At 46.1% G+C, this 24,160-nt stretch overlaps 1 protein-coding gene across 4 annotated transcripts in view; it reads right to left on the bottom strand.

Moving 5' to 3' along the window:
* The window catches only part of PIKFYVE (phosphoinositide kinase, FYVE-type zinc finger containing), a 100,744-nt gene extending 77,467 nt beyond the window's left edge, over positions 1-23,277 (bottom strand). For all 4 annotated transcript variants that reach the window (XM_090044860.1, XM_090044861.1, XM_090044862.1 and 1 more), the window contains exons 1-6: positions 23,113-23,277; positions 21,155-21,336; positions 11,654-11,833; positions 6,132-6,250; positions 1,112-1,283; positions 127-334 (exon numbers count right to left, since the gene is read on the bottom strand). In XM_090044860.1, coding sequence (XP_089900986.1) covers positions 127-334; positions 1,112-1,283; positions 6,132-6,250; positions 11,654-11,833; positions 21,155-21,326 — 851 coding nt within the window. In that variant the 5' untranslated portion in view covers positions 21,327-21,336; positions 23,113-23,277. The remainder of the gene's footprint in view (positions 1-126; positions 335-1,111; positions 1,284-6,131; positions 6,251-11,653; positions 11,834-21,154; positions 21,337-23,112) is intronic.
* Between the last annotated feature and the right edge of the window lie 883 nt (positions 23,278-24,160).

Below are 24,160 nucleotides of genomic sequence, written 5' to 3'. Positions count from 1 at the left end.
ACATTAGAATAAAGCACAGATCATAACCCCAGTTTGTTGGATGCAAGTTGACAGCCTTTATCTAAGCAGAGGATAAACCAGAAAACTGGTTCCAATTCTATGACTGACTATAAAGCCATTCAGTACCTTTGCCAAGTGAGGTCCTCCTCAAGAAAGATGTTGCGGCTAGTTTTTCTACTTCCAACTGGCGTTCGTGGCTCACCCGGGTCCAGCACAGACACAGAGCAGGCAGTATCAGACAGGGCATTCAAGTCTTCACCAATAGAGTTACTGTCTGTGGAGTGTGCATAGCTTAGGGCTATTTTGCGGCAGTATGTGCATGCTCGGAGATCCCCTGTGGAAAGAGGAAGCAAGAAATAAACCCATAAAGATAATGCAAAGCTGTCTTGGGTGGATCTCAAGCCGCATCCCAATGGGAGTTGCCTTATTTCAGAACCTCTGCACTACCTCAAAACAAGCTTATTGCTTATTTGGAGCCAATATCCTGTACATTCATGAAAGCAGGGAATTCTTAAATATCTGATTTCAAGCAGTCTGCCTACCACCTCCTCACTGCAAAAGAAATCTTATGTTACTAAAACTGGTGTTTTATAGTTAGGAAAGGGGAGGATTATACATTAGTTGGCAACTTGCATATGGCTTTCTTAGCCATTTTCAGATGGGGGGGGTGTTAAATTAAAAAAAAAAAAAAAAAGTTTATCCACAGTCACTAGATACCAGCAATTCCTGCTTTTTTAATAAACACACACTATTTAAAAGTGAAAATTGATCAAAGTATGCTCTACTGAATAATGACTAATCTAACACGGATACTGGCAAATTTTTCTGAAGCACTTCAGGAAATCAGCAGTTTGGGCCCCCATCACCTCCAAGCTGGAAAATCATTTCCAAGCTGGGAAATCAAAGAAGTTTGGGCCCCAATTCATCAAGACACTTGAGAAAATTAACACAGCAAAGGTCACCACGCAAATGTGTGCATACAGACACCCATTTATTTTACTAATGCTGCTCTGCAGATGAGCATTAAATGGGATCATCTCACTCTTACAAAATACAAACATCAGAAATCTAAGAAGTCCAGGGAGGTTTTTAGCACTCAAAAAATAACTACCTGTGTAACCCATAAATTTCCCAGGAATTTCCTGGTTACAACACCGGCTGCAGAAGATCTGCCCGCACAGCCGACAGTGGTGTCTGCGCCGGAAGGTGGTAAATTTTTCACTACAGTCATAACATTCTTTGCACTGGCTGTCTGGCATCCAATATTGCTTCAAGTCACTATCCTGTAAAGTTAAAGAGAAATAACATTAAGTGAAAATTACTACACAGGTAGCAAATAAAAAAAAAGAAGAAAAAACACAAACACAAAATGGGCTCATTTATAGACATACGGAAGCTTATTTATTTGGAGCTAGAAGCAGGAGTCACAAGTACCAAGTCAAATGGCTTATTAAAGAACTCAACTGAACTCTTTTAATAAGAGTCTGTCTGGTTGGTCTATTTAATGGACCACGCAATCAAAAACCCATGATCTGTAAATAAAAGGTTTGAGTCACCTACTATGCAAAACATTGATTATTTTTCCTTCCTCTCCTCACCTTAAGCATGTAACAGGGCCCTAACTATTAAGGAAACAAACCTTACTGAAAACAATTAACCAAGGAACATTAAACTGTAACTATCAACATGGCATCTTCTAAATGCCAGGTCATAGTGGCCAACCTGCAGCATAAGTGCCACAAATGGTATGGGCAGCCTGTGTGTGTGTGGCATGTGACAAATCAGGGAAGGGACAGGAAGCAGAGTGCCAGACAGAGCAGGAACACCAGATCAGACGGAGCACAAGGCAGGAAGCAAAACGAAGAGTAGGCGATCAGGCTAAGGATGGGATCAGGGAGGCACTCAGAGAGGGTACAAGGCCAATTTGTGGCATGCCTGCCAAAAAGGTTGGCCCCCACTGCTCTACATCATCACTTCGAATAGGCTTTACAGGAAATTAAAAAAGGGGGGGGGTGGAATATTCTGACATCCAGATTTTTGACAAAAGGCTTTGATATCAAATTTTATCTGTCCTGTTTTAGTTTTGTCCTGGATAGCTGTGAGTTGGAGAACCCCAATCAGTGGCTAAGTAAAAACCAACAGGGAGACTCAAATGCAGCAAGCTATGACAACTTTGACACTGAACAGGATAAAATGCATATGGGTACACATATCAAGGTTTAATTCTCATTTTAAAAGGGTCTGAAATGCAGAATGCACTTCTTCCTTGGGTATAGGCAACACAAATTACTGTTATGAGGCTGGATCCATCCCCCATGAACATCAAGAGGCAAGGAGAGGGGAGGGGATTGCTGAGCTTCACATGATTATACTGGGTATGATGGCATACTTTTTGTTAACAGTTCAGTTCTAGCTGTGGGCTATACAGCCAAACTGAACTTAGAGGAACAAGCTTTTCCCGGGGGGGGGGGGGAGGGCACGCGCTTGGGGGAAGCAGCCAGAAAGTAGCTCTAGAAAAAAAGTGACTGATCTACAATGTTTTCAGTCAGTGAAACCAAAAAAAAAAAAAAGTGTTTTCTAAAGTGTTTACTCTTCAATACATGGAGGTTTTCAGAATTCTTGAAATATTTGGAAACCATGAAGCTAAGAATAACAACATTCTTCTACCTCTCTCCCCAAATATGCCTTGGAAGAAACTGGAAGGGTTTTTTCTTAAGACAACAGATTTTGAAGCCTGAAAGCCAATGTTCTTTGAGCTCTTGTATCTCATACATTACAAAACAACTTCCTGTGCAATAAACATTGTTTTAAAACAGGGGTGGGCAAAATACAGCTAGATCCAGATGGCCCACTGAGGGATTTTGTCTGGCCTGCAGCAGGTCCCTCAGTCCCACCCAGCCCTGGTTTAAAGGGTAGCCTGGGCCCTGGTGCTTGCAACTGGTCCCACCACCCCCGGGTGAGCAGTGGGGCAGGGGCAGCACAGTGGCCAGACTCGCTTCCTGGCAGCAGCGGCTCCTTCTGGCTGCTGCCATTGCCAGACCTGGCCCCACTGCCTGGGCACCCCAGGCTGTCTGCCCTGCACCCACTGCCAGGGTGGGAACTGCAGGGCCAGACATGTGAATGGGATGGGGCCATGGGCAAACAAGGCCAGGATCATGTAGTGGTGAGTGTGTGGGTGGGGCCAAACCATGATCTGCTGCCCACATGGCCCTTTGACAGGCACAGGTTTCGCAGGCAGAGAGCAGATCATGGCTCTTCCCTGGGTCTCGGCCCCATGCTGTCACTACCTCAAGATCCTGGATCCGGCCCTGGACAAAGCCCCCGACCCACCCATGGCCCCATCCCATCTGCCTACCTACATTGGTCCTGGCCAGTCTCCATGGAGACCCCAGGATCACCAGGCAGTGACAGAGCAGGGCTGGGGGCAAAGCCATAATCAGCTCTTGCCCACAAAACCGGTGCCCATCACAGAGCTGCATAGGCACTGGAGTATGGCTCTGCCCCAGGCCCTGGCCCCATGCCATCACCACCTGGCAATCCCAGCCCTGCCTGCCATTCCCACTCCTGGAAGCTGCTCCCCACCCACCCCCAGTCCCATCCCAGCCAAATATGGACAAGAGCCACTTCGGGAGTTTTTCTGAAGGTTTGGGGAGGTGGGGCAGGGGACACAAGCCCAACTGCCCACCCTTCTTTTAGATTCTACAGGGCTTGAAGCAGCTGAACTGGAAGTACCTTTCCCAAGTTAGCAATGCAGCATGTTAGAGGGCATTCAAGGCCAGGTTCTACTTTGAATTAACCAAGCGTCCCTCAATGGCTCTCTCAAGTCTAGACCATGCAGTACAACCTTCTGCCATGTGCCCCTTATGAAGATGTTGTTGTATAGCTTGACCAGCTCCTGAGCGGAAGAAAGCTTTAGTCATTCCAGACAACACAAGTACTGACACATTTTGATGGAATAGTGTGAAGCAGTTTATACAGGCACTGCCACACTGACAGAGCCTCGTGTGTAGCATGCTCACTACTTCTAATAGCAAATCGCACTGAACAATCACAGCTTGATTGCCATTAACAGTAATGAGTTCAGCCATGGTTATCCCTCAAGAGCTTGGAAAATGCCTTAAGTCTTCTTCCAAAGGACCTGACACACATTTTTGTCAAAACCCTGTACAACAAATTCCTGCCTTAGTTCCGATTTGTAATGAGACTGGTTTAGGCTTTCCTTCCTTATATTGGAGGCAGCATGCCAGTGCCACAGCTGAACTCCATTTTGTTTCGTTTTTTCCCCACACTGACCTGTCTGATCTTTTTAAATAAAGCTCAGTTCTCCTGGCCAGTGTAGAAGGAACCAATAGCATGCATAACAAAGTTAAATGTATTCCTTGCAAGCTAAACTACCCAAAGAAGGCAGCTAATTTACTTTCCTCAGTTCCCCTGAAGTCTAATCAGGAACCATAAAGATTGCCTAAAGTTAAGAACAACAGGAAGCAGCTTTTTAGTAGCAGACCCAGCTACACACCAGAGATAGATCCCAAGCTCCTGAATTCAAAATCTTAACAGAGCTATTCCAATGCTTGTAGGATTGCACCAATAGAGATTTTTGGGGCCAATACCGATGGCCAGTTTTTAAACAAATCATATCAGGAGATACCAATCCAGCAGCCTGGCAACAGACAGCAGTGTCTGGCTGGTAAGTCTGGTGTAGGGGAAGGGAAGGGACATGGGGGGGAAAGCAGACAGAGGTCACCGCAGTGAAGGAGGGAGCGGGGCTGGTGCAGGGGCAGTCACTGAACAGCTGAGGAAGAACAGGGCACAGGATGGAGCTGCAGCTCATTGGGGGAGGGGCCATGGGGAGGTGGGGGGGGGGAAGGGAAGTGTCACTGCATGTACCCCAGTAGGATATGGGGGGCATGTGCCCCTCAAATCCATACACAGGGGTGGGAGCAACCACAACTCCATCCTGCCCCAGCTGTGCAGCACCAGCCCCATTCCCTCACTGTGGGGGCCTCGGTCTGCCCATGTCCCTTTCCCCACAACAGCCTTACCAGCCAGACACTGCTCTCCACACTGCTGGGCGTGCACCTAGGCCACCTGCATGCTGCGCTGCAGCTGTGCACACGCATGCAGCATTTATCAGATACATTTTCAGCCACATCAGCCAAAAAGGCCAACTGCCAATAATGTCAATTTTCTTTCTTTTAAAATCAGTGCTGATACAATATGGGACCAATGTATCGGTGCACATCTAAATGCTAGTGACTAGACCCTGCCAAACTGTAGCTAGCAAAAAAGGAAATGAGAGGTTGAGGCCTCTCCTGAGACCAGAACATGGTGGGAGTGGCAAGATAGCTTGCACTTTTACTAATCAGATTTCTCTTCCAGGATGGCAACAAAAATATTACAAATCAGTTGTCTGGATTTCCAGTTCACTCATCATTAGATAGATAAAAAAGTGACGGGGTAGAGAGTCAGCTCCAATAAATTCATGTGCTAAGAATCCTGATTTGTGCCTCCTCAGCATTGTATCATGTTGTGAATAAAACATGACACATCATGCCTCCAACCTATGTGACTTCACAGGGATTTCTCTTCCCAACCTTTATTTTTATACTGCCAGCCTCAAGGCAGAAGTGGGGGCAAGTTAGCAGAACCCATGTAACCTTCTCTCAGCCAGATCAACACCTAATAGAGCAGTCTTTTATACAAGTGTTGTCAGTTTGTTACAACATCAGATGAGCGTACTTAAATCTAGAAGCATCCTGAAACTCAGATTTCCAAAACTGTAAAATAACAACTATTTTTACAATACCTGATCTGCTCTTGGCTAGAATTTGGAATAATGGAATTGTAAAACTACAGGATGGGGAGGAACTGCAGTTCCTTGAATTCTGTGATTAATTAAGTCAAAAACAGAATTCAGCTTGAACTGTTTCTCTATTTCTCCCACCCCTACTCAACCACTGTGCTTATTTATTCTGTTCCAACAAATATTACATGAAAATCACCAAGGAAGTGTCATGATTTTTTTCAGCTTCTTGAATTGCAAGTGGAAAAAAGTAACACAAAGCCCTGTAACATTTAAAATTTCTGCATGCTTTAATTGACCTAATTTCTGAAAAGCCCTAATACAGTACCTGACTTTTCCCCTCCATGATTTCTTTGAGGCGTTTTAAGACTGTGCTGAGACTCCTTAGTTGAACTGCTGTTCGAGGATCATGACCTCCAAGAGAGGGTTCCACTTTCCTTTGATTGTCTGGAGAATGGAGAAAAGATGGGGGAAGGAGGGCAGATAGGCTCATCCAAATCTCAGAAACGCTTACATCACATAATGCAAAACTCCACTGAAAGGTAAGTTCAGTAGAACACGCAGTTTAGGAAGTTAACAGATGAATTATTACTTTAAAAAAAGACTTGTTTATGCCAGATTGAGTTTGTAATAACCAGAAATGAAGATGTGGTTATACAGATAAAATACCTACTTAAAATGTATTAGAAATCTAGGTGAAAACTTAATGATTTGCATTATCTTCCAAAATTATTGTAAGTGTCATACCAATGTTTTTTAGAGACTAAATGCAAGTTCAAACAGTGCCTTCCCACCCCTCCAGGACACACATTTGAAGTTTCCTTTTTAAATGCAGAATAGTGAAATCACAAGACAACTGCAGCCTGGAATTTTAATTTAGTCTAGTAGTATCCAACTAGAACTACTCATGAAAATCAATACACTTAGAACACAAATAAAGTGCATTCATAAATTAAAATCAAACAGGCAAAAATATGGTTCATATAGTTTAAAGCTATTTTTACCCAGAAATTCCCACTTGCTGCACTTTGTTTCATTTACTAGAAGCTGAAGCTAATAAAAAAGTTGAACATCTTTGGTATTTAGGATACAAAATCTCTCTCCAAATTATTTACATCATTCGTTTCATCATGTAACATCTCTTTCTACTGAATATTAAAAATGGAAACTGAAAGCTATTTTTCCCTATACAATTAGCTATTCAGGACAGTTCAAAGTTCTTTACCAGTTCTGTCATTCTCCATTTGGCTAGCATTTTATGTTTTTTCCCTCCCTCGTACAAGCAGCAGCAGAAACAGACATGGCAGCTTTTTGTTTACTGCGTTATATCTTGCTGATGTCAGCGTTCCTGCCCACAATGCTAACAAAACTACATCAGTTAACTGCTTCTGTACAGTACAAATCAGGCTTTCAGTTTTGGGCAGTGGATGAAGAGGACTTCATTTTAGATTCCTAAAGCACTACAGTTAACTAAAAAAACTCTTCTGGATAATCCTATTCCCAAAGGTTCAATTAGCCCCAAAGAAAAAAGAAATGGGGGCTTTGTCCAAAGCCTGGAGATTTGCAACAGAAATGGGAAGTTAGAATTTTTTTATTTTTTTTTTTAAATGAGCACCTGACATTTTAGAGATTTTATTCACCTAACAGTATCACATGGCTAAACTCAGGGCCATATCTGGACTATTGCTTACTCCAGTAATCAATCAGGATGCTATGGCACCCCAGAATGCCATGACATCTTTTCCAAGGGTGCTAAGGGTGCTGTTAGGTATGCAAACATGATTCACAAGATAAACCCAAAAATTTCAAATATGAATTTACAGTGTTAAAGCCATTCTTCCCTCCCATGGTCTTTCCAAGTTCTTTGCAACAGAAGAATTGCCCTTTTGGCTTTCACTCTTTTTTGACTCCAGAAAAATAAGAGTTGGCATTTTTTTAATCTAAGCCATTTAGTCTAGAAAAAGGTTAAGAACCAGTAGTCTATAGTATTTGGGTCCAACATTTTAATGACGTTTAATTAATCCTCCAGGTCACAAGAAAACAGAAGTATTACTTCAAATATTGACTTCAGCCCTGTGTCCAACAGGAGCTTCCAGTTATCCAGCAACTGCTTTCAGGGTTGTAATGCCTCAATTTGCAGATTAAAAGGAGATAAAATTGAAATAAAGCAACAAAACTTCCCCAAAAGCCAGGCCCTCATACCTGTGCTTGGCTACCTACACATGAATGCTCTTTAAAAAAAAGGAGTGGTTCAAAAAACAAAACAAAAGAAAAAAAAAAAATCAGAAATTCTAGATTATATGCAAGACAGCAGCACAGAAATGCAATTTTAATGTATGTGTCTTTATGAACTGAACTATCTCTATGCTTTAAGTATAACATTTAAGAGGATTATCTCAGTGTCCCATGAACATTTACAGCTAAAACTAGGAGACGCTATCCAAGTTTTAGGTCTGGTCACCTCTCTCCCTTCCTCCACCACAAGTCTCTCCTTTGCCTGACAAGAACTTCCTCTTCAGTCTTTTTCCTCCCCAGCAATCTTACTTTATTTCCATTAAATGTCCTTGCCACTCCCTACCTTCCTCCTGTGTTAAAACCAATACTAACAGCATTAGTGGTTGCATCCACAAGACCCTTACCTGTGCAGTAACATTGCATGGCATGAACCATAATGCAAAGCTACTGCGCAGCCAGCAATGACCTACTGAGCAGCCAGCATCACAAGGACATGTAGGGACAAGGTGTCCATGAAATTTGTAAAGCTATGCATCTAGCAAGTACACTGAGAGCACAGTTGAATCGCAGACAGAATTTTGAGTCGGTAATCACACATTCTATTTTTCCTCCCACCACCGTCTCCCTAAGAGCTAGACAAGTCATCTGGTCTCTTTGTGCTTCAGCTTACCTGCTTATTTAAACCATGAAAATTTTAACACAGTCACAAGAGACACAACCATCTTCACAAAAAGAGCTAGATGTACAATAGTTAGAGGGCTAAATAGGCAGCTAGGCACCTAGTGAGATTTACAAGAGAATGTGAAACTAGATCCCACAAACATCAAAAGTTGTTTCGGACCATAAAAGCTTTTGCAAATACCAGTGAAAAAGTGACTGCATCTTTCAGAGTCTAAGTTGGCCTCCATCCTGTTTTGTTTCATTTTAAAAGTATAGAGTCTCAGGTTCTGGGAAGCACTCTTAGTTCAGTATTTTTCAAAAAAAAAAAAGTGACCAAAAAACTAGAAGACCAAGTCAACCTGCAAGACAAGGTTTTAGAATATCCTGGGGAAGAAACGACCCTTTTTTTTCCAAAAAAAAAAAAAACGGCTCCAAAAGTAAATTCCTGATAATTCCACCGCTCATTTTTCCACAGCTTGTAACTGGATTTGTTTTACCAGATTTATGGGGCATTTCTAAAAATGCATCAGGGAGCTAATCACAGATTGCCTGCATAATGATGCGTTTGTACACTATTCTAGAGAATACAAATCCAATTCACTGTAGCTTTGTTCTGGTTTACAGTACTTTATTGGACTTCCACTGAAATTCGATCAGACACCTGAATCAGAACTGAAATAATGCAGCAACAAAATCAGACCCAGGTAAAACCAAGAAACTTTGTACTATGGCAACCTTTAGTTCCCTCATACCCAACAATGCATTTGTCTCCAAGATTTTCAACCAGAATATCCCCAGATGCTTGTGAAGAGTGTTAGTAGGTGTGAACAAATAAATACAGGCTTAAGCTTGTCCCTGCCTGACTGCTCTCCCCACTCCCAACTGCCTGGCTTCTCTTCAAAGAGGTAAAGACTGTAATATATAAATTACTTATTGAAATAGAATGCCGCTCAATTCACAAGAGTTATGGAGGGGAGAGGATATCAAGTCTACCACGGTGTCCTCAGGTAGAAAAAGTTAAGAACCACTGATCTAGTCATTCTGTACCCATACACCTGTGGTACTTTACATCTTCAGAAACTGACAGCAACAGCAATTGCTTCACCTAACCACAGCTAGCAGCAGGTAGACAGCATGAGCTATGTTAGAGAGCAAGGAAGAGGACAAAGACATATGACAACAAGATGTGGGGAAAAAGTGGACCCACTAGAGGAGAGGGACAGGCTGCAAACACATCTGGATAGGTTACAGGGGTGGGTGGATGAAAACAGGATGGGTTTCATACTGACAAATGCAGGGTGCTGCACCTGGGGAGGAAGAACCAGCAGCATACCTACAGGCTGGGGAACTCCCTTCTTGTCAGCACAGAGGCAGAAAAGGATCCTGGAGTCATTATCAACTCCGAGATGAATACAGGCCGACAATGTGGGGACACAGTCAGGAAGGCTAATCGCACTTTGTCATGCATCCACAGATGCATCACAAGCAGGTCCAAGGAGGTGATCCTCCCACTCTATGCAACATATGCCCAGGCCGCAGTTGGAGTACTGCGTCCAGTTCCAGGCACCGCACTGCAGGAGGGATGAGGACAACATCAACAGGGTCCAGAGGAGGGCCACTCACATGATCAGGGGCAGCAGGGCAGGCCCTACGAGGGGAGGCTACGGGACCTGAACCTGTTCAGCCTCCACAAAAGAAGGTTGAGAGGGGATCTGGTGGCCATCTACAAACTGACAAAGGGGGACCAGCAGGCAATGGGAGAGTCCCTGTTCTCCTGAGCACTACCAGGAGTAACTAGGAATAACAGCCATAAGTTGACAGAGTAGGTTCAAGCTGGACATTAAAAGGTGCTACTTCACTGTCAGGGCGGCTAGGAGCTGGAACGAACTTCCAGGGAAATGGTGCTCACTCCTACCCTGGGGGGTCTTCAGAAGAATGCTAGATAGACACCTAGCCAGGGTCATTTGACCCCAGCATTCTTTCCTGCCCATGGTAGGGGGTGAGACTTGATGATGTGCTCAGGTCCCTTCCGACCCTACCAACTATGAAACCGATATTCTTCTAGGCCAGCAGTGCTCAGCCTCCAGACTGAGCCAAATGCAGCCACAGAGCGTTAGAATCCAGTTTTCTGGACGCCACGCAGATTAGGAAATTTGGCAGTGGGGGAGCAGTGACACTACTGCTACCCCTCCCTGCTACCAGAATCCAAAGCCCGGTGGGGTGGGTCTGAGCTGGGCCACAACGCTGCCCCTGCATGGCCAGATCAAAGCCAGGTCATTCCCCCTTCCCTCTAGGCCAGGAGGTTGGGCTGGGCTGTGCTCTCTCCTCCCCAAGGGGGCCAGGCTACTCCCCTTCCTTGTACCCAGCCATGCTGAGGTAAGCCAATCCCCCTGCCTCCCACAGGGCTGGGCCAAGCCCTCCTCCACTACATGGCTAAATTGGGGCCAGGCCAATCCCCACCACAGCCTCCTGCGCAGCCAGATGAGGCCCCACTAGATCCAGCCTGCAGACAGATCAAGCACTGCCCATCTGGCCCATCAGCCAAAAAAGTTAAGCACCACTGTTTTAAGTAATTAGATATATCCATATCAGCCACCCTTTGCTTGGTCTGTAGCTGCTCCTCTTTAACTTCAAAGGTTTGCTGCCCTCTACTCCTTTAAAACGGAGATTTTCATTTACATACCAAAACTAAAGCAAAAGCAATTTTTTTTAACCAGGTACTTAGGCTCTTGCTGCTGCTTTTCCAGATCTGAAGAAGGGCATTTTGTGCCTTGATCCTGAACAGATAATCTTGCTTTTCAGTTTTTGCACCAGTTTACGTGGCATTAGACTAGCTACTGAAACTGTTCAAGTCAGCTCCTTGCCATGCTTTTGTTAGCTGGAGATTGTACCTCCCTTCATAGAGTTACCAAACAATTAACATATACCTTATTTTAATACTTTGTGCTGCCTTACCTAAGGTTGTGGAAGACCTTCTTTGTAGTTCACCAGTGAGCTGCTTTTTATAAGGAACAGGCGACCTCAGAGACTGTGTTCGGGAGGGATGCTGAGGACTGGCCCATGTCCCACTCAGTGCTTGTGAATCACTCGATCCAGTTTCTGCTCTCTCTGCAGCAGATGAGAGCCTACCATCATCTAGGCAGAAGAAACCAGCTGGTCACATGACAGAAATTCATTATCACATGCAAGTCTGAAGCCACAGAAACTGTGCTGATACTTAGTTTAAAATATAGTAGTGTCCAAGAAGCCCATCTGGATTGAGGGTCCCGCTGACTTAGGTACTACACAAACACAGGGCAGGACTGGAAGAGAAGAAATAGTATAAAACCTGTAGGTTAAGGCAGGAACTGGTCTCATTCTGTAGTCTATTCTCGCTATTAAGAGATATGAACACAAATTAGAACAGATGTAATTTCTGCACATAAACGAAGCAGGAATTGTTCTCACCATTACCAGACTCAGTCTTTTGAAGACTCCGGATTTACAAAACAGTTTTTCAAGTATTCTGGCTGCATCAATATATACAATCTTTCAATAAATTCAACCTTTTCAGACAGCAGGTTCAACACAGGCAAGAGAGATTCCTGCTTGTTTCAACAAGATGCTCATTCTGTGCCTTACTCCAAAAGTCCTTCTGCCCCATTCTTTAAAAAAGGGCTTGTCCAACTGGTGGCCCACTGACAAAGTTCACATGCAGCCCTCAGATTCCCACCCAGATTGCCACTGCCCTAACGTTCCAATAGCTCGATGCTCCCCCTCCCTCCCCTGGCTTCTGCTCCATGTGACATGCCCTGACCCTGGATGCAGCTGGGTGCACACCTCTGAGATGCTCCCAATTATTATGGATATAACATCCTGCCCCATAACATATATCCTTTTACCACTCAGGCTTCTTTACTGACCCATTTATGACTGGAAGAATATCTACAGCCTTTCAGACAAAGATCACAAACCCAATCTTCCAGTTCTAATCAAATATTTGGGTAGATTTTCCTTAAAAACTAATTCCCTGCCTGAGTTAGGCTGTGATACCTTACGTTGGCACCTATTATGCATAACTAGGCAACTGTAAATTCTCAGAGTTTTCTTTTCCCAACTACTTGGACTTCAATCCTCCAGGTGTAAACAGCTTTTGTTCTTCCGGAAGTGCTCTTTGACTGGCTATCATACAAGAGCATAAAACTACACCCATAAAATTATAACTTATGCAAACTTCAAAATTAAACATTGCTCATCTTTAGTATTTATAGACACCAAACACTGTATCAGTAAACCTAATTCAGGGAAACATGCAAACACTCCTTGACCTCCACCAGAACAGAGCAGGTTTTCATAGATTCATAGATGCTAGGGTCGGAAGGGACCTCAATAGATCATCGAGTCCGACCCCCTGCATAAGCAGGAAAGAGTGCTGGGCCTACATTACCCCAGCTAGATACACATCTAGCCTTCGCTTGAAGACCCCCAGGGTAGGGGAGAGCACCACCTCCCTTGGGAGCCCGTTCCAGACCTTGGCCACTCGAACTGTGAAGAAGTTCCTCCTAATATCCAATCTAAATCTGCTCTCTTCTAGCTTGTGGCCATTATTTCTTGTAACCCCCGGGGGGGCCTTGGTGAATAAATACTCACCAAGTCACTTCTGTGCCCCCCTGATGAACTTATAGGCAGCCACCAGGTCGCCTCTCAACCTTCTCTTGCGGAGGGTGAAAAGGTCCAGTTTCTCTAGTCTCTCCTCGTAGGGCTTGGCCTGCAGGCCCTTGACCATACGAGTGGCCCTTCTCTGGACCCTCTCCAGATTATCCGCATCCTTCGTGAAGTGCGGCGCCCAGAATTGCACGCAGTACTCCAGCTGCGGTCTGACCAGCACCCGATAGAGGGGAAGTATCACCTCCTTGGACCTATTTGTCATGCATCTGCTGATGCACGGTAAAGTGCCATTGGCTTTTCTGATGGTTTCGTCACACTGCCGACTCATGTTCATCTTGGAGTCCACTAGGACTCCAAGATTCCTTTCCACTTCCGTGCCACCCAGCAGGTCATTTCCTAGGCTGTAGGTGTGCTGGACATTTTTCCTCCCTAGATGCAGCACTTTGCATTTCTCCTTGTTGAACTGCATTCTGTTGTTTTCTGCCCACTTGTCTAACCTGTCCAGGTCTGCTTGCAGCTGCTCCCTGCCCTCTGGCATGTCCACTTTGCCCCATAGCTTAGTGTCATCTGCAAACTTGGACAGAGTACATTTCACTCCCTCATCCAAGTCGCTGATGAAGACATTAAAGAGTATCGGTCCAAGGACCGAGCCCTGCGGGACCCCACTGCCCACACCCCTCCAGGTCGAAACCGACCCATCCACCACGACTCTCTGGGTGCGACCCTCCAGCCAATTCTCCACCCACCGGACTGTGCAGTCATCCAAGTCACAGCCCCTTAACTTGTTCACCAGTATGGGGTGGGACTTCCTGAAGTCCAAGTATACGACATCCACCCCTCCTCCTATGTCGAGGCGTTTTGTAACCTGGTCATAAAGAGAGACTAGATTGGTCAGGCACGATCTGCCTGCCACGAACCCATGCTGGTTTCCCCTCAGCACAACTTGCCCTGCCGGGCTCTCACAAATGTGAGCCTTGATAACTTTTTCAAAGACTTTGCCAAGGATGGAGGTGAGACTAACTGGCCTATAGTTGCCCGGGTCCTCCTTCCTCCCCTTCTTGAAAATGGGAACCACATTGGCCCTTTTCCAGTCCTCCGGGACTTGACCCGTGCGCCACGAGCGTTCAAATATTCCCGCCAGTGGTTCTGCAATGATGTCGGCCAGTGCCTTCAGTACCCTCGGATGGAGCTCATCCAGGCCTGCCGACTTAAAGGCATCCAGTTCTTCCAAGTGACCCTGCGCCACCTCAGGGTCCATGCATGGAAGTCTGGTGCCTTGCTGCTGCCTCCCTACACTCCCAGTGAGAGACTTGTCATGCCTCTCGCTTAGGAACACTGAGGCGAAGAACTCGTTGAGGAGTTCAGCCTTGTCCCCTCTGTCCGTCACCAATTGTTTCTGCCCATTTAGCAGAGGTCCTATTCCTCCCTGGGCCTTCCTTTTACTCCCTATATATCTAAAAAACAATTTCTTATTGTCTTTTACTTGGGTTGCCATCCTCAGCTCCATGGTAGCTTTGGCCTGTCTAACTGCCTCCCTACAAGCACGAGCAGAAGAGGTATATTCCTCTTTGGTGATCTCTCCCTGTTTCCACTTTTTATGTGCTCCCCTTTTGGCCCTTAGTCTGCCCTGGATTTCTCTGGTCAGCCAGGGAAGCCTCCTGACCCCTTTCCCTCTTTTACCTCTCACGGGGATCGTCTCGCTTTGTGCTCGAAGGATAGTTTCCTTAAGGCACAGCCACCCTTCTTGGGCTCCCATCATTTCAAAACTACTACTCTGTAGTGCGTCCTTCACTAAATCGCCTGAGTTCACCGAAATCAGCTTTCCTAAAGTCCAGCACGTTCACCCTACTAGTTACCTTACCCACTCGACGCCTTATGTCGAATTGTATTTTTAGGTGATCACTGTCCCCCAGATGGCTACCAATCTGTAGGTCCCCTACTATGTCATCCCCTGTTGCCAATACCAGATCCAGTAAGGCATTCCCCCTAGTTTGTGACATGGCAGATGGACAGATGCTTTCCCATGTAGCATCCTGCCTCATGTGCATGTTGCAGTGGGGGAGGAAAGACCAACTTGTGTGCACACCAGTGTACAGGGCTCATAATTCCCCACTAGTGCTGCCTCTGTGGTTTGGGGCCCCAACAGTACAGTCCGCGAGGCATGTGGCCCCCAGCAGCTTTAACATTGGACAGCCTTGCTTTAAAATATACAATTTTGCAACCTTATTTGTTTAGTGCAGGGGTGGCCAACCTGCAACACAAGTGATATAGATAGATTTCCATGCATGAGACAGCAGATCAGGGACAGGACAGACAGCAGTGGCAGATAGGGCAGGGAGCAGAAAGCAGAGCAGCAAATTGGGCAAGAGAAAGGGATTGGAATGGCACTTGCAGAGGTATAGAGCTAATCTGTAGTACACATGCCAGGAAAGTTGGCCTCCACTGATCTAATGCAAGGAAATGTACTCCTTCCTTAATTATGGTTGGCTAGGCATACCTTTTGATGTTGTCAGATCAGAAATGGCTGAAGTATTTCCATTAAACAAGTATATTCCTACAGTCTCTAATCCCATATACGACGCATTTACACTAGTGTACCCTATCCTTACACCAGTGTAAAGAAAGAGTGAATGCACAATGCATATGTGTCCCAATGCACAATGTATATGATGTGTCCCCAACTGTATGCCCAGCTGGTACACAAAACAGGAGTTAGTTGAAGAGGAGGTAGGATAGGAAAAAAAAAATAAATCAGGGATATAGCAACACTGCTGGGAAGGCAATACAGCAGTGCACAGGCAATCCAGAAAGTTTTTGGACAGAGTGCTAGAAACAACTTCCTGGTGCAAGAGTTGGAGAGGCCAACTAGAGGTTGTGCTTTTCTTGGCCTGCTACCCACAAAAAGGGAAGAATTAGTGGGGAACGTAGAAGTAGATGGTAACCTGGACAGCAGCAACCATGAGATGACTGAGTTCAGGATTTTGAGGAAAGGAAGGAAGGAGAAGAGCAGAGTAAGGACCCTGGACTTCAGAAAAACAGACTTCAACTCTCTCAGGGAACTGATGGGCAGAATCCCATGGGAGGCCAGTCTGAAGCAAAAAGGAGTCCAAGAAAGATAGCTGAACTTTAAAGAAACCTTACTGACAGCACACAAACAAACCAAGCCAATGCACAGGAAGCCTAACACGTATGGCAGAAGAATACTTTGGCTTAGCCAGGAACTCTTCAGTGAGCTAAACTACCCAGACATCTGCTGGGAGGAGCAGTCACCTAGGTCTGACCGCTCACGTAGGTTCCTAGCCGAGATACAGAACCTCCAGCTAACCCAGGAGGTGCACAGTCCCACCAGGGGGAATGCCTTACTGGACCTAGTCCTGGCCACAGGCAATGACCTGGTGAGGGGGCTGCAGGTTCTTGACTACCTAGGCAATAGCAATCATCATCTACTGGAATTCACCATCCAGCACAGGGCGTCAAAGGCTTGCAGCAAGGCAGGAACCCCAGACTTCAGGAGGGCCGATTTCAATGAATTAAGGAGATTAGTCGGGGAGGGACTGAGGTCCCAGAGGGGAGGGGAGGGGAGCTGGGAGTCCAAGAGGAGTGGTTGTTCCTTAAGCAGATGATCCTCCGAGCCCAAAGGGCAATAATCCCGATGCAAGTCAAAGGGGCCAAGAGTGCTCAAAAGCCCCCATGGCTCACCAAAGGCATTCAGGATCGTCTGAAAACTAAAAAGGAGGTGTACACCCAGTGGAAGGGAGGGGCCATCACCAAGAAGGATTACACCATAATTGCTCAAGGCTGTAGGGGGGCTGTTAGGAAGGCTAAGGAGACACAGAACTGAAACTAGCGACCCGGATCAAGGAGCAGGACAGACCCTGTTCCCCTGAGCACTACCATGAGTAACTAGGAATAACAGCCATAAGTTGATTGAGAGTAGGTTCAGGTTGGACATTAAAAAGGCAGAGTCGGGGGGCTAGGATCTGGAACCAACTTCCAAGCAAAGTGGTGCTTGCTCCTACCCTGGGGGTCTTCAAAAGGAGGCTAGATAATCACCTTCCCATAGTCGTTTGACCCCAGCATTCTTTCCTGCCCATGGCAGGGAGTCGGACTTGATGATCTGCTCAGGTCCCTTCCGATCCTACCAACTATGAAGCTATAAAACCAGAACAAAATCTTACAAGAAGTGAAAAAGGGCAAATATGGTGCCTAACTTAAGAAAGGGAAGAAGGAAGATCTAGGAAAATACAGATTAGTCAGCTTCACCTATGTTCCTGAAAAAACCATGGAGCAAGTGCTTAAGAAATCTTTTTTTTTTCCTAAGCGCTTGAAGAATAGAATGATTAGAAACAGTCAGCATGGATTCACCAAGGGCAAGTCTTGCCTTACCAACCTTATTGCCTTCTATGATGAGAAGACCAGGTCTGTGGATGTGTAAGAGCAGTGGCTGTAATGTACCTTGACTTTAGCAAGGCTTTTGATACAGTCTCCCACAACCTTCTTACAAGCAAGCTAAGGAAGTACAGGTTGGATGAATGGTCTGTAAGGTGGACGGAAAGCTGGCTGGATCATCAGGCTGAAAGGAATCAATGGCTTAATGTCTGGCTGGCAGACAGTATTAAGTGGCATGACCCAGGGGTCAGTTCTGGGGCTGGTTTGTTCAATATCTTCATCAATGACCTAAAAGATGGAATGAACTGCACCCTCAGCAAGTTTGCAAATGACACCAAGCTGGGGGATGTCCTGGAGGGTAGGGCTAGGATTCAGAGAGATCTCAACAAATTGGAAGACTGGAACAAAAGAAATCTCAGGAGATTTGCTAAGGAGAAGTGTGAAGTCCTGCACTTAGGGCAGAACAATCCCATGCACCACTACAGGCAGGGGACTGACTGCCTAAGCAGCAGCTCTGCAGAAAAGGACCTGGACGTTACAGTGCACAGTAAACTGAATATCAACCAACAGCGTGCCCTTGTTACAAAGAAGGCTAACGGCATACCGAGTTGCATCAGTAGAAGCCTTGTCAGCAGATCAAGGGAAGTGATTCTTCCCCTCTATCTGGCACTGGTGAGGTCACATCTGGAATACAGCATCCAGTTTTGGGCCCCTCACTATAAAAAGAATGTAGACATATTGGAGACAGTCCAGCCGAGGGCAACAAAAACAGGGGACTGGGGCACTTGACTTCCAAAGACAGGCTGAGGGAAATGGGCATATTTAGTCTGCAAAATAGAAGACTAAGGGGATTGAATAACAGCCTTCAACTACCTGAAGGACAGTTACAAAGAAGATAGAGCTAGACTGTGCCCAGTAGTAGTATATGACAGAAGAGAGAACAATTGTCTTAAGTTGCAGCAAGGGACATTCAGGTTACATATTAGGAAAAACTCTCTCACCAGGAGAGTAGCAAAGCACAGGCTATCCAAAATCTCCATCCTTGGAGGTCTTTAAGGCCTGGCTATACAAAAGCTTTGGCTGGGGTAATATAGTTGAAGATGGTCCTGCTTTTGAGTAAGGGGTTGGACTAGATGACCTCCTGAGGTCTCTTCCAACCCTAATTTTCTATGATTCTAGGAACACTAATTTCAGGGGTGATCTGATGGCCACCTATAAGTTTATCAGGGGTGACCACCAGGATCTGGGGGAACGTCTGTTCACCAGAGCACCCCAAGGGATGACGAGGTCAAACGGTCACAAACTCCTGCAAGACCGTTTCAGGCTGGACATGAGGAAGAATTTCTTTACTGTCCGAGCCCCCAAGGTCTGGAACAGTCTGCCAGCGGAGGTGGTTCAAGCACCTACATTGAACACCTTCAAGAGTAAATTGGATGCTTATCTTGCTGGGATCCTATGACCCCAGCTGACTTCCTGCCCTTTGGGCAGGGGGCTGGACTCGATGATCTCCCGAGGTCCCTTCCAGCCCTAATGTCTATGAAATCTATGAAGCTACACTAGTATAAGCATCAGATATCCACTTCTATCCTGTTTTCTCAACGCAAGCTAGTTATATCAGTCTCCCCAGCTAACTACTTGCAACAGCATATCTTACAGTAGGTAGCTGGTCACTTGTTCATTCCCACCACCAAACACCAGCAAATTTCACACCAGTAAATTCCAATAGTGTTAAGGTGCCCTGTGCTTATCATAAAAATGATAAGCACATTATTTTAAAATTTGCTTATCCAACACTCAGTTAATTAAACTGACTAGACTAGACTCACTGAACAGGACCCATTGACTGGTGTGTGCTTGTTTTGTGTCCTTCCCCAAACAAAACAAGTACAGATCTAGAACAGAATGAAAAGCAGAATGTCCTAAGTTAATAACCCAAGACATCTAACCATTTTATGAAAAATCTTCCCCACTACCCAAGGGAAGCAGTTTTTTGTTTTGTTTTTTCCAGTGATTAAAGAGTCTCGTTTTCCCTCTGTTAGTTTATACTGTTTTCTTCTTCACCTCAGTGTAATTTCACCAATACCAGAACAAAACCAAACATTTCCACCATTCCTTCCAAGCTCTTCTGCTTAACAGAAGTTTTCCTGGGAAGAATGCTTAAAACCCAGGTGCCAAGTAAAGCCCTATCATAACAGCATAACAAACAGAGTTGGCTCCTGGGACAAACACTGCAAGGGAGGAAGTGCAGGAGAGGGGAAGGCATGCAATACTGACAGCAAGGGAGCAGGTTCTAAGATCAGAGACAGTTCTCTTACCCATGCCAGAAACTCTTAAACCAAGGTTTGGTAAAAATATGCCCTGTGTGCTGGATCCAACCTGCAGCCAGTCCCTTGGTCCCACCTGGCCCAGGCGCTATCCAACCTTTAGTGCATCCCACCGCCCCAAGCATGCAGTGGGGCTGCCGTAACTGTGTGGCTGGACTCCATTTCTAGGCAGCCCAGTAGTGGCAGCTCTTTCCGGCTGCTACCACCACTAGCCCTGGTCCCATGGAAACTCACAGGGACCAGAGCACACAGCCCTGGCCCTGGCCCTGGCCCAGCCTGCCCTGTGCCCACTCTAGACCAACCAAGACCCCCACACACCAGCCTGGAATCCCCCCACCCCAGGTCCCAGGCTACCCATGATGAGCTATGGTGATGGCAGCCAGGGAAAAACTGCTGCTGGGCACAAGGGAAAAGTGGCCACCACTCCCCTCGCTGCTGTGAAGCCCTTCTTGCTGAAGCTGCGCAAAGCAGCCCTCCCACCACCCCTATTCCTTTTTACATTACTGCCCAGTCATGTTACACAGCTTTCTGTAGGACTGAAACTGTGAAAAAATATGCCTTTTGAACGGTGTTTTTAAGTTTCTATACATGAATTATAACAATTTGAAGCCCAAAGATATAGTGCCAATTCACAGGTGATGAGGAGTGAAGAAAAGTAGGGCCAGAGTAGAGTTCACACCAAGCAGAGATGTTGAATTCACTAGGCAAACAGCATCCCAGAAATGCTTGCGGGGCAGAGAAGAGGACCTTTACTTTCCCCTCTGGGTTCCAAAAAGCTCTGCTATGAAGGTCATTCAGAGGATTGCCTGCTGGCTTGTCTTCAACCACTGTTGGCAGCTGCAGATTTTCAATGAAGCTAGATCAAAGGTTGCAAGTAGGCTTCAACTCCGCACTTTGCACTGCCAGCAGACTTAATCACCTTTACCACAAGACTGAATCCAGCTCATGTTACATCCAGTATAAAAAGCTTCTCACAGAAGCTTCCTTAATCATCCGTTTGGCCACCAGTCTGAAGCCCTGCTCCTAACTAAAGATTCTCAAGCAAGATACCCATTTACCTGGAAGTAAAAGCAATAGCTCTGTAATAAGTGCTTACCTTTGCTAAAACGAAAGAGATTTACAAATGAGCTGTAGGCAGATTTAAATGGAGGTTCATCCTGATCAGGAGTCAAGGGTTTGAAGTGAGTAAGATGAGAGGGACTACTAGGTGAACGAGGAAGATCACTAACAGAGTCCGGTGTTGGAGACTGTTTGTCATCTGTGGCCATCTCATGTGTCCTGGAAAAAGAAAAATTGTGCATCACAAACAAGTATTTCCATAAATATTATGAAGCAAAGCCAATATCAGGTGCCTTAGCTGACTTGATAAAGTTAAATGCAAAGAGGTAAAATGGGAGCTACTCTACTCTCACATCGCATCTTGGCTACAGATGCAGACAGCAGTACTGCCTCTACCTCTCACTGCAAAAATTCACTGTCCCCTATTAACAGGAAGTAGAATTAACAGAGTCAGCTTCACAAGTTACACAGGTCAGACAGCAACAAGGTAAAAAGGATCAATAAGTGTTCCTCAATCTTTCCAACTACTTTATAGGTAGTTTAGGAGTTGTGTTTCTTTAGCCGACCATTGCAACCACAACTGAAAACAGAATGGGACAGTCAAATTACAGTTTAATACCCAAATTCTGCCTTTAAGGAAATGAGGAGGATATAAAAGTACTCAAAGCGACCAATTAAAATGGTGCAAGCTGTGGTTCTTAAGATCAACTGCACCTTTCACAACTTCCTTGTTTTTAAAGCAGTTAAAGAAAAAGGGGGAAAAAGCCCACAAACTACAATGTATGCACAAGAGATCCAATATGCAAGTGAAACAAGTTCTTGGTTTATTTTTTGCTAGTTATTCTCTAGAATTATCAAAATTAGCCCTGGGGATGGAGGGAGGGAAGAAGTCCCCAACTCAATTTAACAGAAGAAACCAAAGAAAGTGGAAGACGGTTTGCTTTCTTCCCACCTTAAGGTGACAGAATAACTGTCTGCAAATATTTAGAACAAGCCTTTGCTAAAGTTGCATACATAAGGGAGGCTACCAACTAAGGATCCTCCTCAGGCCTCTTATTTTAAGCCCTGTGTATTTAAGCCCTGTTTTGTTGGCCAGAATGCTATCACACAACTCTGCTAAAAACACATACAGAGCTATGTAGAGATACACATACACATGTGTATGTCCACACATGCACATATAAGTTTGATTTATTTCTATATAAAATTATTCTCATATATGTGTGTATGTTGTTTTATTTCTCTCTCATACATACACAGTTAAAGTGCAGTGATGCTTGCCCTCCCTTCCCTGTGTACCCTGCTCGCATATTTTGAGTACTCAGGAATGTTTCATACAGCAGCTCAAACCATGGAGGTGCTCTCAATGCACATGGCATGCATGCACAGACACATACATACAGAGGTATATATACACATACACATGGTGTGTGTATGTTTGTGCGTATGTACATATACCTGTGCGTTTACATGCATGCATATACACACACATGTGCACACATGCGTACAGTGCATGCATATCCATATACGTGTGTGTGTGTATACATATATATATATGCACTGTGTACAAATACACACACATTCACATGCATACACACACAATTTGTGTATATACACACACATATAGATATACATACCCATGTGCGTACACGGATATATGCATCAGGTATGTGGGTGTGTACACACACACACACACACACACACACACACACACACACACACAGAGTACACTCGCACTGTGTTTCTATACATATCTACGTATACACACGCAAAGTATGTGCACATGCGTGTGTGGACACACCCGTGTACACGTAAAGATCACATATCACCCCCTGGCGAGGACCGCGCCCCGAAGCCCCCCGCGCCGGCGGCAGGAGCTCCGGCCCGCGGGGACAGGGACACTCAGCGGCGCGTGACACCTCCCGTGGGGGGGGGAGAGGGGGGAAGGGCAGCCGGCCGCGGGCAGGACTGGACTGGACCGGACCGGACCCTCACCTGCTCCCCGCCGCCAGCTCCTCGTCCGGGCGCTCGCGTCGGTACCCCGCTGCAGGACAGGCCAGCAACGCCGCGCACGCGAGGGAAGGAAGGGGGATGGGAAGGAGATACCGGCCCGCCCCGCGCCGCTTTTCACCGCCCAGCGGCCCGGCCGCTTCCTGCCGCCGCCGCCCCCGCCCCTAGCAACCGCGGGCAGCCCCGCCTCAGCCCCGCCCAATCGGCGGCCGATGCCACTGAGCAGTGGGGAAAAGGCAGCAGCAATCGAGACGCCGAGCAATCGCCCCGGTCGGGGGACCTACGCGGGAGAGAGGCGCTGCGGTGGGATCGGTGGCGGCGGCGGCGGGTGTGTGTGTGTATATAGTGTATATACAAATACAAAAAATAAAATGTATACATGTACATACACATATACACATACGTATTTCTCCTCAAGACCCCTCTGGCCTCGCATTGGTTCTCCTACTGAGGTGCATATATATAGTTAATTTTTTGCTCCAATTAAATACATTTCATTCTTTAGCACACAGGTTATATCACCACTTGTGTCCAGTACTCTTGCAGCTGAAGCCCCAGGCTCATCCTGGTACCACACCCCCACAGGCCCCCAGGAAGGAGCCAGCTGAGAAGGCAAAGCCCCAATTGTCAATGCTGCTTCCCACCCACAGGCCAGATTCACCCATGGCACCACCCAGGCTGGATCATATCTTGATTGACTATCTTGATCAGCTATCTGATAGCTTCAACAAGAAGGACTTGACAGGAGTGAGGGGGAGGTTTTATATTGTCCCACTTTTCCCATGTGCCCAGCAGCAATTTTTCTCTGGCTGCTGCCACCACAGCTCATGGGCAGCCTGGGACTGGAGTTAGGGGGGTCCCAGGCTGGTGTGCATGGGTCCTCCTGGTCCACAGTGAGTACAGGACAGGCTGGGCCAAGCCCAGGGCTAGGGCTGTGTGCACTGGTCCATGCCAGTCTGCATGGGACTAGAGCTGATGGTGGCACCTTCTGGAAAGAGCTGCCGCCATGGGGCTGCCTAGAAATGGAGTCTAG

Source organism: Crocodylus siamensis, chromosome 4, assembly GCF_052110815.1.
Source record: "Crocodylus siamensis isolate JL-2025a chromosome 4, ASM5211081v1, whole genome shotgun sequence".
Lineage (NCBI taxonomy): Eukaryota > Metazoa > Chordata > Crocodylia > Crocodylidae > Crocodylus > Crocodylus siamensis.
The sequence above is the reverse complement of the archived record's forward strand: the minus strand, read 5'-3'. Positions and strand labels throughout refer to the sequence as shown.